At 62.7% G+C, this 14492-nt stretch overlaps 1 protein-coding gene across 1 annotated transcript in view; it reads right to left on the reverse strand.

The window, feature by feature from the left end:
• The window catches only part of TET3 (tet methylcytosine dioxygenase 3), a 29166-nt gene that overhangs the window by 6730 nt on the left and 7944 nt on the right, over positions 1-14492 (reverse strand). Inside the window, 9 exon segments of the mRNA XM_050910088.1 lie at positions 6054-6143; positions 6635-6785; positions 6917-7125; positions 7543-7636; positions 9337-9427; positions 11817-13136; positions 13139-13264; positions 13267-13500; positions 13503-14034. Of these exon segments, the coding sequence (XP_050766045.1) occupies positions 6054-6143; positions 6635-6785; positions 6917-7125; positions 7543-7636; positions 9337-9427; positions 11817-13136; positions 13139-13264; positions 13267-13500; positions 13503-14034 (2847 nt within the window).

Raw genomic sequence — 14492 nt, forward strand, 5'->3', positions numbered from 1 at the left:
ATTAGAGCCCACAAGCATACTCCAGTATTAAAAGAAAATCAGCAATTGAGCACCTCAGGGATTCTGGTTCCTTCTCCTTCCCGTGCCTCGTCCCGAGAGCGTCGAATGGGGGGGGGAACCCGAAACGTGTCCCCCTTTCCCGCCCGAGCGAAGCATCGCGGCGAAAAACCAAAGCGGGTGGAAGGAGCCCGTCGGGCTCCCCGCGCGAGCTCTCCCAGGGTTTCTACGCGGGCGTTGTTCTAGCACCATTGTGGCCGCGACTGCTGCAAAATTAGGTTCCCATCCCACTCCGAAGCGATTAAAAACATTCCCACCCCCCCCCCCCGAGCAATCCCCCTTAATGCCACACCTCCCTGGCTTCGGCACGGGTGGGACGAGCGCGGCCGCGGACGGGTAAAGGAAAGATTTGCTTGAAAAACAGCCTCTCAGCAGCAAGGGTAAAGAGCTGTGCATAGATTCGAGTTTTCGTAGAAGAAGTCTGAAGCGTGCTAATTTTACGACTGAGATTTGAGGTAGGTTAGACGTTATGTAGTGTAAAAACGTGAGACTGCAGCAGTTCTCGCTCCCCGACCCGCAGCGCCGGCATCTCCCGCTTACCCGGTTTGAACCCGCCGGAGCAACGCCGCGCCGGACCGAACCCCCTCCCTGCACCGAAAAAAACCTCCGAGGAAGCAGGACTTAGACAGGTTACACGGACCCTCGCCTTCTCCGAACGCACCCCTTTTCCTCCCGACTCTAAAACCCATCCAGCGGAAGCTCGCAAGGCACCCCCGCCACGACAGTCAGACGAGAGCCCGGGGCGATGCGAACGGGGCGCACCCGAATCCGCCCCGCCGAACGCCGCTGGCGGGAATCAGCCGGGTCCCTTTCGCCCTCCGAACCACATCGACACGTCGGGTCCCCGCGCTGAACCGGCATCGCCCGCGGCGTCCTAAAATCTGACTTGCCATCGACTCTTACAATCCTGATATGCTATTGGGTATTTAAGAAAAGCGGTAATAGCTCGTTGAGTTTCCTTGTCAAATATACGCGACTTTACAGATTACGTGTTAAAAAAAAAAAAAAAAAAAATTAATTATGAAGGACGGACAAAGCATGTTAAATATTCTGCCAGTATTTACAAGTTCTCCCACATTAATTTTGTTTAAAACATACTGCTTTCAAGTTGTTGCGGAGGGGGGGGGAGAGGGAGGGGAAGGAAAGAGGGAGTTGTTTTTTAAGTTTCGCTTTCGTTTTTTAAATCTAGGTGAAAGTGCTTTTAAAAAAATCTTTCCCTATTTACAGGTTTAAAATCAGACCACGTCAATGTTCAGGCTGTTTACCGAGATCCTGCTGATCTGTGCCAGTGCGCAAGGAAGGAGGGTGACAGTAAACACAAGGTGATTTCTGCACGGTGACGGCGTCGGCTCCGGCTCGCTGGCTCTCCAAAAGGCACCTGAAAGTGCAAAAGCAACGACCCCGGGGACGCCGGCACCGGATTCGACCACGCCGCCCTCCCGGCGAGCCACGGGGAGCTCGCCCGTCCGTCCATCCCGGCGCGGCTTCGGCATCGCGACGGGCGGAAAGTCTCGACTGAGATTGTTCGAAAAGCACCACGCGTTGTTGTCGTCGTTGGGTTATTTGTTGGGAGGTTTGGTTTTTGTTTTTTTTTTTTGCGGGAAGAACGGCGATCCGTAGGAAGAGGATGGCACCCGGGAGAAAAAAAGCACCGAGCCCGGCGGCGCTCGCTGTCGCGCCGGCTCGCCGGCACCGGCGAGGAAGGCGACCGGCGGGGGTTTTGGCCAGCCAAGTCTTGGATTCGCTCTTCCCAGAGCCGATCGCACGGAGAAAGTCCCCCGGAGACGGAAAGCACCAGACGTTAGCAACAGTGATGTACAGAGAGCAACACTAGCTATTCACAGTTTGGGGTTGGTTTGTGTTTTTTTCCTGTTTTTTGTATTTTTTTGTTTTTTCTTTCTGTTTTTGTCCTGTCGGCTCCTTTAGAGATGCCGCCGCCGCCGCTGCCGCCGTCGCCGCCGCTCTCCCCGGGCCGTCGGCAAAGGAGCCCCCAAGTCCAAGCCCGAGCGCGGCACCCCGGCGGCGGCAGTCCCCAGCCCGACGTGTCCTGAGGTCTCCGGCGCCGGGAAAGACGCCGGCTCGCTCCGTCCCGATGAGCGATCCCGCCGGCAGCGAGGAGCCGAGCGAAGATGCGCCGTCCCGGGACGTCCTGCTCGCGAGCGGTCTCCCGTCGCTGTAAGAAAGGACTCCTCGAGTTGCAAAATAGGTATTTTTAGGTCCTTGGGAAAAAAAATAATCGGAATGTTCAGCGTGTCCGGCTGACGGTAAAGCACACGATCCCGCCGGGCCCCACGCGTCGGAGCTGGAGGAGTCGCTCTTGCCTTTAAGCTGGTTTGGTGTTCAGGTTGTTTTTTATCTGGTTTAGGGGGGTTGTTTTCGATGTTGGCTTCTTTTCGAAGATTGGCTTCGTCGTTGTCGTCGGAGTAAAAAATAAAATAAAATAAAATCCAATAAATAGGCATTTTTAAGTGAATTAAAACCTCTCCTTTGCGAAAGGACGCTATAAACTTCTCCGTCCGTTCGCACGGCGCACGAGGCTAGATTAAAAAAACGCGGAGATATAAATATGAGATTACCGAAAAGCATCAAAACAGCATCGTTCCTCTTTTTTTTTTTCTCGAGTTTTGCTTTGTTTGCCAACTCCTCGCCAAGCGCAGCTCTCCGACGGCGTGCGCCTGCACCGGCTCCGCTGTTTCCGAGCGTGCGTGTTGGGTTCGCTTTCCGTGGGTTGGGTTTTTGTTGTTGTTGTTGTGTTTTGCTTCGTTTTTGTCTGGGTTTTTTTGTTTTTTTTTTTTCTTCTCCCCCACGCCCGAGGAGAAAGCACCACGAAGCAACGCCGGGCTCCGGCGCTGCCGAGGGTTGAGGTAAGATGGGGCCGCGGCGGTTGCCTCCGTCTCAGATCCAGCGGCTGTAGGGCCCGTCACCTTGGTGTAGGCGTAGGAGACACAGTGATGGCGGAGTTGGTGGGATGGCCACCGCCTGCCGCGTGGGACCGAGTCCCTCCTCTCCTTGCTGGCGCCTCGTCGCCAACGCGCCGCCCCACTTGCGTTTCTTGGCGAAGGCTTTGGCGTCTGGTGGAGACCCAGGCGTGCCGCCTCCTCTTGCCGGGCTCGAGCCCGCTCCGCCAACTGCTTCATCTTGGCCTCCCACAGCGCCAGGCCGTGGTTGGGCTGGTTCAAGTTCTTGTGTTGGTAGAAGACCAGGAGATGCGGGTGGGGTGCAGCGGTTGGGTTTCTTCAGCGGGGTGGTGGCGTGGAGCTCGCGGCGGGCGCACTCGATGAGGATGGAGCCGTGGGCGGGCGCCACGGCCACCCCGCCGATGTTCTCGTCCAGGAAGTTGTGCTCGCTGTCCGACCACTCCTCCTCCTCTTCCTCTTCCTCTTCCTCGTCTCCTCCTCCTCCTCCTTCACCACCTTCTCCGGCAGATCCTCTTCCAGGCCAAAGGGTCCACGGCTTCTCCCGGCGGGGCCCCACCGCCCCCTTGTCACCCACCGCCGCCTCCCACAGCTTCTCCGGCAGCCCGGGCTGGGCGCCGGCGTCCTCCGCTCCTCCGCCTTCACCGAGCCCCACGGCTCCTCAGGGAAGCTGGGCAGCCCCGGCAAGGCCGAGTTGAAACCCAGCGGCCCCAGCAGGCTCGGGGTGCCCGTGCCAGCCAGCGCCGTCTCCCCCAGCTTGCAGGGGCTCCACGGTTTCGGCAGCAAGCTCGAGCCGCGCGCCGCCGCCTCTCCTGCCAAGACGTTGGGCCACTGCTTCTCCGCGGCGGCAAGCGCGCGGCAGCGTCGAAGGCGCTCAGCTTCTCCCGCCCGCCCGAACCCGGCGCCAGGGCGCTCCACGAGCCCTCCGCCGTGTTAGTCCTCTCGGGGAAGACGTGCCCCGGGACGTTTTGAAGGGGCTCCACCGCTGCTCCGGCACCCCGCCGCGCGCCGGGATGGCCGGCAGGGCTAAGCCGGTGCCGGGCATGGCCGCTGCGCCGGGAAGGGGCTCGATGGCAGGCGGAGGGTCCGGAGGCTCCTGCTTGATGGGCCGGCTGCCGAAACAGTTCTGTGCAAACGGCGGTGCCTCCTCCGAGCCCGAGCTAGTCCTGTGCGCCCCGGCCGCCGCCGCCGCCCCGCCGCCGCTTTCTGCTGGCTGGCGTAGCGGTTAGCCCGCTCGTAGGTGCGCTGGTGATGGTTTTTGCTCCGGACGCTGTGCGGGATGGGCTCGGGGAAATCGGCATTCCGTAGGCGTGGTTGAGGTTCTCCTGCAACGCTGGGATGTCGGGCTTCTTCTCGTAGCCGTTGCTCACCCAGCTGCTCCCGCTCCTCTCGGGCGCCCCGTAGTTCAGAAACTGCGAGGGGAACACGTGGTTGCTGGAAAAGCCGTAATACCCGAAGGAGGGAAGCGCGAACTTGGAGTGAAACCCGTTCACGGAAGGCAGATTGGGCTGTGCATAGTAGGAATGGTAAGAGTAAACACTGTTCATGCTGTACGGGTCGGAGGGCCGGCAGCTCCCCAGCACCGAGTAGCTCTCCACCACCGCGTTGCCGTTGTACTTGAAGGCGTTGTAATGGCTCTGCGGCTCCACCTTGATGGAAGGTTTCAGCGGCTGCGGGGGCAGCCCGCTTTTCAACGCCATACCTGCAGGCACAGCACACACACAGCCCCCGTGACCCGCCGGCCGAGGAAGCCGCCGGTGGGGAGCGAGGACCCCAAAAACTCGGCCGGACTCAAAAATCCCACGGCGACGGGTTCGCCAGCCGAGCGCAGAGGGCAGCATCGCCTGGCGTCGCCCAGTGCGCCGGCACCGATTCACACCCACGCTCCGGGCTGCGGCGAGAGCTCCCCACCACACCGCAGTACGGGGAAAAACCCAGGCGCCACAGAAATGCCATCCTGCACGCCGACACGCCGAGCGCTCAACACCGCCAGCCCGAGAAAGCCCCCAACCGCATCCCCGTCCCCTCACGCGCTTTCCGGACGGCTCGGGGCGGCGGGACCTCGGCTCTGCCCCCCGTTACCTGCGTTTTGCTGGAGCGTCGGGAGGTCGAGCGCTTCCTGCTTGATCTTCTCCGGCGTCATCAGCTTCTCTTTCTGCAGCTTCTTCTTCTCTGCGGCGCTTTCTTGCTTCCAGCTGCCTCTGCCGGCAGGACTTGGCGGGCTCGGGCAGCTTGCGGACCTCGCGGGGGAAGGACGTGAGCACCTGGATGGCCCGCTGCCCACCTTGGCGTTTTGGTTCTCCTCGCTGCCGAACTCATCCGTGCTGGACATCTTGTAGAGGGGGAGGACGTGCAGTTGCTCATCTTCGGGGATTTTGCCCACCACGCGATTGTCTTCCTTTGTCAGCGTGCAGACCTGGGGGAGCGCAGGGTGCCGTCAGCGGGACGCTGCTGGATGCGGCCCACGCGGGACAGGGGCGAAACCTCCTCCTTATTCCCCCCCCATCGATGTGAAGCCACACCAGCCTGGCATCCTTCTCAGTCCACACCGGTCCCCAGCTGGCATTCGGAAACCTCCCGTGGGGTTTGGGTCAGACAAAAGCAAACGCGTGGTCCCCGTTAACACCGTGCTTTAGTCTAGTTGGGGTGGCTTCAGCACCCCGCAGACCCGAACGGCTTCATTTGTGGTGTGCAAACATCGAGGACTGGCCGCTGGAGTCATGCAGGCATGACTATTGGGGACAGCGAGGACCGAGTGGCTCAAAAAGGAGCATCCCGAAACAGGGGGGAGCATCCCGAAAAGCCCCACCGACCGCCTGCTTACCACCGTGCAACCGTTGTAGAGGTTATGCTGATCTTTGTGAGCGTGAGCGCAGAAGTCCATGCACGCCGTCACTCCCGAGAATGCCTCCCTCCTTCAAGCCCAGCCGGCAGTCTATCGCTACGTCCTCGTTGGTAACCTGGCGGAAGGAGGAGAGGGCTCCGGTTATCCGAAATCTCCTACGCGCCGCCACCCCCGCACCCATTTCTGCCTGCCGCCGGGCCGACGTGTTCCAAAGGTGACGAGCGGGTGGCCGGTACCTGGTTTTGGTAGGCTTGCGGCGCCAGCCTCTTGTAAAGCGGAGCAACCTCGGTGGCCAAGTCCTGAAAGCTTTTCCGGAGCAGCTCTTCCTGCGGTAGGGAAAAGAGGAGGATGTCATCCAGGGGTTTCGGCAGCGGGGATGGAATGGGGGCAGAGCCCCCGCACGCCACCTGGCATCTGACCCTTCCCACGATGTCCGCCACCGCGCAAAGCACGCGGCTTAAATTCCTGGTGAGGTTTTGGCCGTTCAACCTCCAGCCTCAGCGTCTGTTGTGCTTTCGCTTGCTCGACCCATTCGCCCTCTGGCATCTTCCCTCGGGTTTCTAGAGAGACCCCATTCATGCCACCCCGTACCGGCACTTGCTGTCACACCAAAAGTCCTGGCTCTGGGACGCCAAGGCGAGCCTGCCCTCTGGTTTCACCAGGTTGGCTTTCTTTCCCCCATCTCCCTAATTCATCAAAAATCCCACAAGGAATCCTATTTTCAGGCTTCCCCCCTGCAAAACTTGGAGCTGGGGGTAAAAGGAGGTCCGAACGCACAGCCCCGCCGGTGCTGCCCCGCTCTGCCCGCGTCACCCACCTCTTTGGGATTGTCCCCCACCAGCCTGAACTTGCGGGGAGTTTTGCTCCGGGCGTATTTGCAGCCATTAAAATACATGCTCCAAGAGCAGCCGAAGGAGAAGGAAGCGCCGCAGGTGTTGGGGTCCTTGCCTTGGCACGCGCAGGTCCGGCTGCGGGAGGGACACCGCAGAGGAGCGTCAGCCGCCGGCGCGGTGATGGCAGCTCCGAAAACAGGGAGGACCCCCGCATCCTCTTCCCACCCCGTCTCCCCGAACCGGACCGGCGGCACGGTGCGACTTACTCGTCGTTCAAGCCGCAGCGGCGGCTGGTGGGGTTGCCGTACTTGGTGAGGGTGTCGGTGAGCTCCTGGTACAGCGTGTCGCCCAGCGTGCGGGGGATGCCCTCCCAGGCCAGGATCAGGATGATGATGACAGCGTTCTGGCAGTGGTGGCCGGCCCGGTGCCGCACCAGGCACAGCAGCTTCTCCTCTTGGTTGTGTCTCCGGATCACCTGGAAAACGGAGGGGCCGAGTCAGACCACTCCAATGGCAAACACCTCCCGGGACGGGGAGGACCCCAAAAGCGGGTCCTGGCTGCCTTCCGCAGCGCCCCATGGGGATCTGGGAGCTGTGGGGGCTCCCATGGGCTTTGGGGCGTCGGGGTGGGGGGGACATGCCCGGCCCAGGGGCTGCAGGCACGGACGTGCCGTTCGGCGGGTGCCTAGGGTGGGAAGCCCCGTGGAGTTTCCCCGGGAGCAGCCGCTGCTCTCGCTTCCTCCTTGCGAGCCGCAGATCGAGCATCCCGCCCCTGCCCGCTGTGGCCACCGCCGGCGGGGACCTCCTTGTCCCCAGGCAGGGAGGGGACAGGCAGGAGCGTTACCTCGGGGAGGGCTCCGAGGGGGGATGAGAGCTGGGGCGCAGGCACTCACCCACTTGGCGATGGGGCAGCCCCGGGAGCTCTTCCCCTCCTTCCCCGTGTAGATGACCTTCTCGATGCGGATGGCCTTGCCCTTCTCGCCATACCTGCCGGGGTACAAGCATCAGCCCTGCTCGCCCCTCCCCACGCTCACAAGTCCCCCGCTCGCCCTCATGGGCCCCTCACGAGCCTCCACGAGCCTCACGGGACCCCACTTGCCCTCACTGGACCCATCATGAGCCCCCACTCGCCCTCACGGGCCTCCACTCACCCTCAGGACCCCCCGCTCACCCTCACAGGATGCCACTCATCTTCGCAGGACCCCACGGGACCCCACTCGGCCTCGTGAGCCCCCGCTCATCCTCACAGCACACCATTCGCCCTCACGGGACCCCATCCACCATCACAGGACCCTACTTGCCTTCACACGACCTTGCTCACCCTCACAAGCCCCCACTCGCCCTCATGGGGCCCCACTCACCCTCATGGGATCCCTCACAGACCCCCACTCGCCCTCACAGGACCCCTCACAAGCCCTAGTTCTCCCTCACAGGCTCCCACTTGCCCTCATGAGACCCCACTCGCCCTCACGGGCCCCCTCATGGGCCCCCATTCACCCTCACAGGACCCCGTTCACCCTTACAAGCCCCCACTCACCCTCACGGGACCCCACGCACCCTTAGGGGCCTCCACTCACCCTTACAGACCCCTCATGGGCCCCACTCACCCTCATGGGACCCTACTCGCCCTCATGGGCCCCCACTCACCCTCATGGGACCCTACTTGCCCTCATGGGCCCCCATTCACCCTCATGGGCTTCTGCTCACCCTCACAGGACCCCACAGGCCCCCGCTTGCCCTCATGAGCCCCCGCTCACCTTCACGAGCCCCCGCTCACCTTCACGGGACATCACTCGCCCTCACGGGACTCCTCATGAGTCCTCACTCCCCTTCACAGCACCCACTCACCCTCACGGGCCCCCACGGGCCCCCACTCACCCTCATGGGCCCCTACAGGCCCCCCACTTGTCCTCACAAGACCCCTCACAAGCCCCGGTTCTCCCTCACGGGCTCCCACTCGCCCTGACGAGACCCCCACTCACCCTCAGGGGCCCCCACTCACCCTCACAGGACCCCACCCACCCTCACAAGCCCCCGCCCGCCCTCATGGGACCCTACTCAACCTTATGGGCCCCACTTGCCCTCATGGACCCCTCATGGGCCCCCACTAGCCCTCACAGGAGCCGCTTTGCCCTCACAGGCCCCCACTCGCCCTCATGGGACACCACTCACCCTCACGGGCTCCTGCTCACCCTCACAGGACCCCACAGGCCCCCGCTTGCCCTCACAAGCCCCCGCTCACCTTCACGAGCTCCCACTCGCCTTCACGGGACATCACTCACCCGCACAGGCCCCCACTTGCCCTCATGAGGCCCCCCTCGCCCTCACAGGACCCCACCGGCCCCCGCTTCCCCTCACAAGCCCCCGCTCCCCTTCATGAGCCCCCACTCCCCCTCACGGGGCCCCACAGGACCCCACTTGCCCTCATGGGACTCCTCATTGAGGACCCACTCACCCTCACAGGACCCACTCACCCTCACGGGCCCCCAACTCACCCTCACGGGACCCTACTTACCCTCATGATGCCCCCACTCACCCTCACAGGACCCCATGGACCCCCCCCCACTCACCCTCATGGGCCTCCACTTGCCCTCACAGGACCCCACAGGCCCCCAGGCACCCTCACAACCCCCCCCCTCACCCTCACGGCCCCCCAGGATGGGATGGGATGGGGCGAAGGCCCTTACCGCTCCTCCATGAGCTCCCTGATGGACGCCACGGTGGGCCCCGAGCCCAGGTGGGTGTAATACGGCCCCTCGTCCTTCTCCACAATTTGCTCTGCAAGGGCAGGAGGGAAGGAACAGAGATTTCAGGGTTTGCACCTCCGCTGGCGGCTCCCAAGGATGCCAAACCCCCAAATTCCCTCAAACTGAGCACTTTTACACCAAAAATCAAGGGTTCCTCAATGGCATCTCCCCCTAAGAGCATCAGGGAAGGGAAGCCGCGGTTAGGGGTTCGTTAAACAGCCCGGTGGCTCCTCTTCATTTTCTGCTCTGGAAAACGCTCTCAGCACTAAAATGCCGCTGGGGAACAAGGGGACGTGGGCTCAGACCGGCACCCGTCGGCACCCATCCCCTTCGGTGACCCGAAAACCTCCCCGAGTGGCCGCAGCCCCTCCGACCATCCCGGCAGCAACCACGGCTCCATCCCGGCACGGGGCATTTGCGCCGGCCGCTCGAGCGCGGTGCATTTTGATGAGCTCTGCCGAAAAGAAGCGATTAGTGATTGCAGGCGATTTGGCGTACAAACCCCTCTCCTCGTTCTTAGCCCCCCTGCCCCCCGCCAGCTCCCACCCCGGGCACCCGTCTGGCCCCGCTCACCAGGACCAGCCCAGTTGGATGCTGCCAAAATCATCACGGGATGATTTTGGGGCTGAAAACTACCTCTGCCTGCTTTTAGGCTTGCCCGGAGGATTTGGGGATGCTCACGGGATGCCCCTGGCTGAGCCCAGGCAAGGAAGGAGCTGCTGCGTGGGGAAGAGGCTGAAGGATGCTGGGGCTACGGGAGAAGGATGTTTGAGATACAGGAGAAGGATGCTCGAGATACGGGAGAAGGATGCTGGGGCTACAGGAGAAGGATCCTGGAGATACGGGAGAAGGATGCTGGGGCTACAGGAGAAGGATCCTGGAGATACGGGAGAAGGATGCTGGGGCTACAGGAGAAGGATCCTGGGGCTACAGCCCTGCAAGCAACACACCCCCCACAGCAGCAAACCCCTCGAGGCTTTTAGGGCACGAAGGTGTCGGCGCGGGAAGCAAAGGATGCTCCGGGCAGCCACGGCGGCGCAGGGGTCGATCCCCGGCGCACGGGGATGCTCGAACGCCGCCGGGTGGGATGCATCCGGCGCGACGGCCGGGTCTGATCCATCTTTCCATCCCTCCGCTCTCACCGCCCTGATTTTCATTCCCATCATGTCTAACTGGCTGGGCGCCAGGGCGAGGAGAAAGCCGGGCTCAGCTGGGCTGCAGCTGTCCAGACAGAGATCAATACGGGACACGCAGCGAAGGCTGATTTTATTACGGCGTCTAACAGCACAGGCACCTAATAAAGCACCGAGCCCCGACTCCTACTTAATTGCTTTCTCTCACAGCTTTTCCTTGAGAAAATGGAGAGAGGTGGCAGGGGGGGAATCCCCCCTCTCCCAGCCCCTAAACCACGCTGCAAAAGAAAAAGCAACGTGAATCTCTTCCTGGCACCGCGGGGCGAAACTCCAAGATCAGTTCGAGCGGCTCCAGAAAAGCCTTTCATTCGCTCGGTGCCGTTTGGGCTAATTACTGCTGCCATTTACAAGCAAATAAATAAATAATCATAAGCCCCACTAATAAAGTGCAGCTTGCGCTTAGCCCGAGGCCACCTCTCCCAGCAGTGCGGGGGCTTGTTTTTCCGGCTGCATGCCCCAAATCCTCACCCTGCTCCTCCCAGGGGAGAACATAGCTCCGGTCTAAATTTTGGGGAGGGAAGATCCAGCTCCCCGTGCTTGGATGGAGGTGGACTGCAAGGACCGGGTGCGAAATCTCTAGCACTTGCTGCAAAGTCTAACAAATGCCAACACACACCAAAAAAACCCACAACAAAAACCCCAAATCCAAGAGTTTGGTGCTTTTTCAATGCGTCCCGGTGGGATCGGCCACCGAACAACCCAGCATCCCGGCAGCAAATACGGCTCTGGGCATAAGCATGCACGCCGAGCCAAAGTTTGGGTTATTTTGAGTAACCCAAACCAGCTAATTTGGCTTAAAATAGCAGGAATAACCAGGCATGCTGGGTTTTAGGCGGGTTTCGGCGCTGGCACAACCACGGGATTTAGCCGAGCTGTTAAGTGGAGCCAAAACCCAACAGCCCTTTGGTTTTGTTGCACTCCCAACCCACACCGGCACAGCCGGGTCGGCGTTGGCACCACCCCCACGGTGACGCGGCGGTCGCTCGGCGTTTGCCGTCCGACCGTAAAAATAAGAGGGGAGAAGAGAAAGCAAAAGAGAGCTCTGCAGCATCAGGGTTTCGCTGTCTGAGTGCCGCATCCCCCCAAAAAGCGTGGGCTTTGCCAGTGCCACGGCATCGCTCCGTTATTTGTTCAGGGCAATCCCACCCTACAAAGCCACCTCCTCGAAATGCCACCCCCGGGGCTCGTCACCACCCCGGTAATCCCCCGGCACGGCCGCTCGCTCACCGACGCAGTCGCAGGTGGGGAACTCCGCTTGCGCCCGCTTGGCCGGGGTGTCCAGGAGGCTTTTGGTTGGCGTGTCCAGGTATTTCAGCGGTGACTCCAAAAAGCCACTCAGAGTCGGCGTCAGCGGCACCTCGTCCTTGGTGGGCGTCCCGTCGGCGTCATCCGCGTCCGGGTTTTGGCTTTCCTCAGAGTAAAAGCACGTGGTCGACACCACGGTGATAGCACCAGAAGACTCGATTTTGATCTGTTTAGGGGACCGGGCGGTGAAGGGGGGCTCCGAAAGCGGACCCTTCCCCGGTGAGAACGAAAAGCTTTTGGGTCCAGCTTGGGGAGCGCTGCTCGAAGCCGGGGCAGCGGCGGCGGGGGGCAGTTGCGGGGCTGGTGCCGGCCCCCCCGGCAGCTCGGCAGCCCCGGGGGCGAGCGGGGCGGGTGTCTCGGGGGGCTGCAGGTTGAAATTCTCCCCGAATTCAGCTTCGAATTGCCGGATGAGCTCTTCCAGCTTGTCATCCACCACGATGGGGGTCGGGGCGGCCGGCGGGGGTGCGGCCGGTAGTTCCTCCGAGCCGGTCAAGCCCGCCGGCGCCGGGTGAATTTGGGGGCCCCCCCCGGGGGCACCCCTTTCCTGAGAGTCGGGAGCCGGGGGGCTGCCGTCAAGGGGTTTCGGCGGCGGGGGGCGAGCGGCGGGCAGGGGTAGTGCAAGAGGCTGGAGCGGGAAGGCAGGCGGCAGCGGCGGCGGTTCGGTTTGCATCTCTTCGGCGGGGGGTTCGGCGGGCGCCCGAAACCCCTCCAGGCTGATCTGCCAGAGGGGCAGGAAGAGCGGCTGCGAGTCCTTCTGCTTTGCCTTCTTGATCTGCACTTGCTTACGGAGCGGTTTGGCGGGGGGAGGCTTTTCGGGCGGCGTTTTCTTCTTCTTCTCTTTGGCCTGCTTTTCGAAAGGCTTGGCGGGCACGGCCAGGGCGCCGGGAGCCCACCAGCCGCTCGGCCGATCCGGGGGTGCCGTCGCCGCCGCTGCCAGGCTTTGCTCGAGGAAGAGGCTGCGCTTGTGATGGAGATGCTGCTGCAGGACCAGCTGTGTCTTCTTGTGCAGGTCGGGCTCCGGTGGCGCCGGCGGCAAACGGGGGCCGCCCGGCGCTTCCTTGCCGGGCGCTCGTTCGGGGGGCTCCGTTTTAGGCACCGTTGCTTTGCCGGCCGTCGCTTCAGGTCTCTTGAAAGCTGCCTTGATGTAGTCGTCGGCGTTACCCAGCAGCTGCTCCAGCTCCGCCATGGGGTCTCCGGCCCCGGCCGCCCCCTCCACCTCCAGCCCCCACGCCGCTGCGAAGCCCCCCGGGGAGGTGCCGTGCCGAAAAACGGCTCCGGCGCTGCTCCCGGCTCCGGCGGATAACGGGGCTCGTCCCCTCGCTGCCACGCGGCCCCTGGCGGGGCGAGGGGGCCGGGACCAAAGGGGGCGGCGGGGGCGGCGGGGGCGGCGGCGGGGGGGGCTGGCCATCGCCGGCGGGCTGGGGGAGAGCGGCCGAGAGCTGCGTCAGGGCTTCGATGGCTATGGCGGTCTGCAGGCTGATGTTCTTCTCCTTGGCGATGGTCAACGCGCTTTGGGAAAAGGGGAGGCCGTCGGGCGGGCACAGCTCCGCGGTCTCAGGCACCGGCTGGGGGTCGATAGCACCTTCCTGGGGGGGTGGCGGGGGTTGGTGGTGGCGCAGGGCCGCGGTGATGCCGGCTCTTCGCCGAGAGCCGTCTTGATCTTCTGCTCCAGCCATTCCAGGTAGTCGGGGCACTCGGGGCCGTCGCAGTTGCAGTTGGGGGGCTTCACGCCGTGCTTGGCCAAAGCCAGGGCAGCCTTGAGGGCGTGCAGGTCCTCCCCCCGTGGCACGCCGTCCGCCGCGCTCAGCCCGCCCCGGCTCATCTCCGAGTCGAACTTCTCGTACAGCAGCGACGGCGAACCCGGGGGCGGCAACCGGTAGGAGGAAACGGCTTCGGCTACCGCCGAAAAGGCCACCAGGTTCCTGACGTCTTCTAGATGGGCTTTACCAGCAGCAGGCGGCTGGCCCGGCGACCAGCCGCTCGGCTCCATCAGCGCGGTGCCCCCCGCCTCCGGCCGGCCCCCATTCGCCAGGCTGAGCCCGCTGCCCTCGTTCAGCCGCCTTTCTTCGACATAATTAATTGGCCCTTCTTCCATTTGGCTTCTGCTGGGTCCATCAACCGGGTCGCCCGCCGAACCTGTCTGCGAGGAGGGAGAGAGGAGAGACGTGAGCATCCCCCGCCACGACCCACGTGCCATCACCGCCCACCCTATTTTCTCCCTCTTTTTTTTTTTTTAATTCCCCCTTGCCCCATCTCTTTTTCAGACCCGGGTGATGAAGACGCAGATGAGCCACGCGAAAAAATAATCGCTGCCGGCAAAACCACGCGGGTTTTGCCCGGCTGGGTAAAGAGCAGCTCGGCTCGAAAGGCGGCCGGTTTCCACTGCGCCGGCCCCGCGCCGCCCACGTCCCCAGCCCGCCACCCGCTTTCGAAATTGCTCACGGGACGGTTCGGGATTTCCATCGCCCGCTGAGGGCGAGACGCACCGGGGTGGGACGGGGAGGGCGTCCCCGGCTCCGGCGACACAGTTTGCACTGGCGAAGGAAGCGGCACAGGGAGAAAAGGGGGGTTTTTTTTGGACCCATGCTCAAAACAAAC

This window comes from Gymnogyps californianus, chromosome 23 (genome assembly GCF_018139145.2).
Source record: "Gymnogyps californianus isolate 813 chromosome 23, ASM1813914v2, whole genome shotgun sequence".
NCBI classification, from domain to species: Eukaryota; Metazoa; Chordata; class Aves; order Accipitriformes; family Cathartidae; genus Gymnogyps; species Gymnogyps californianus.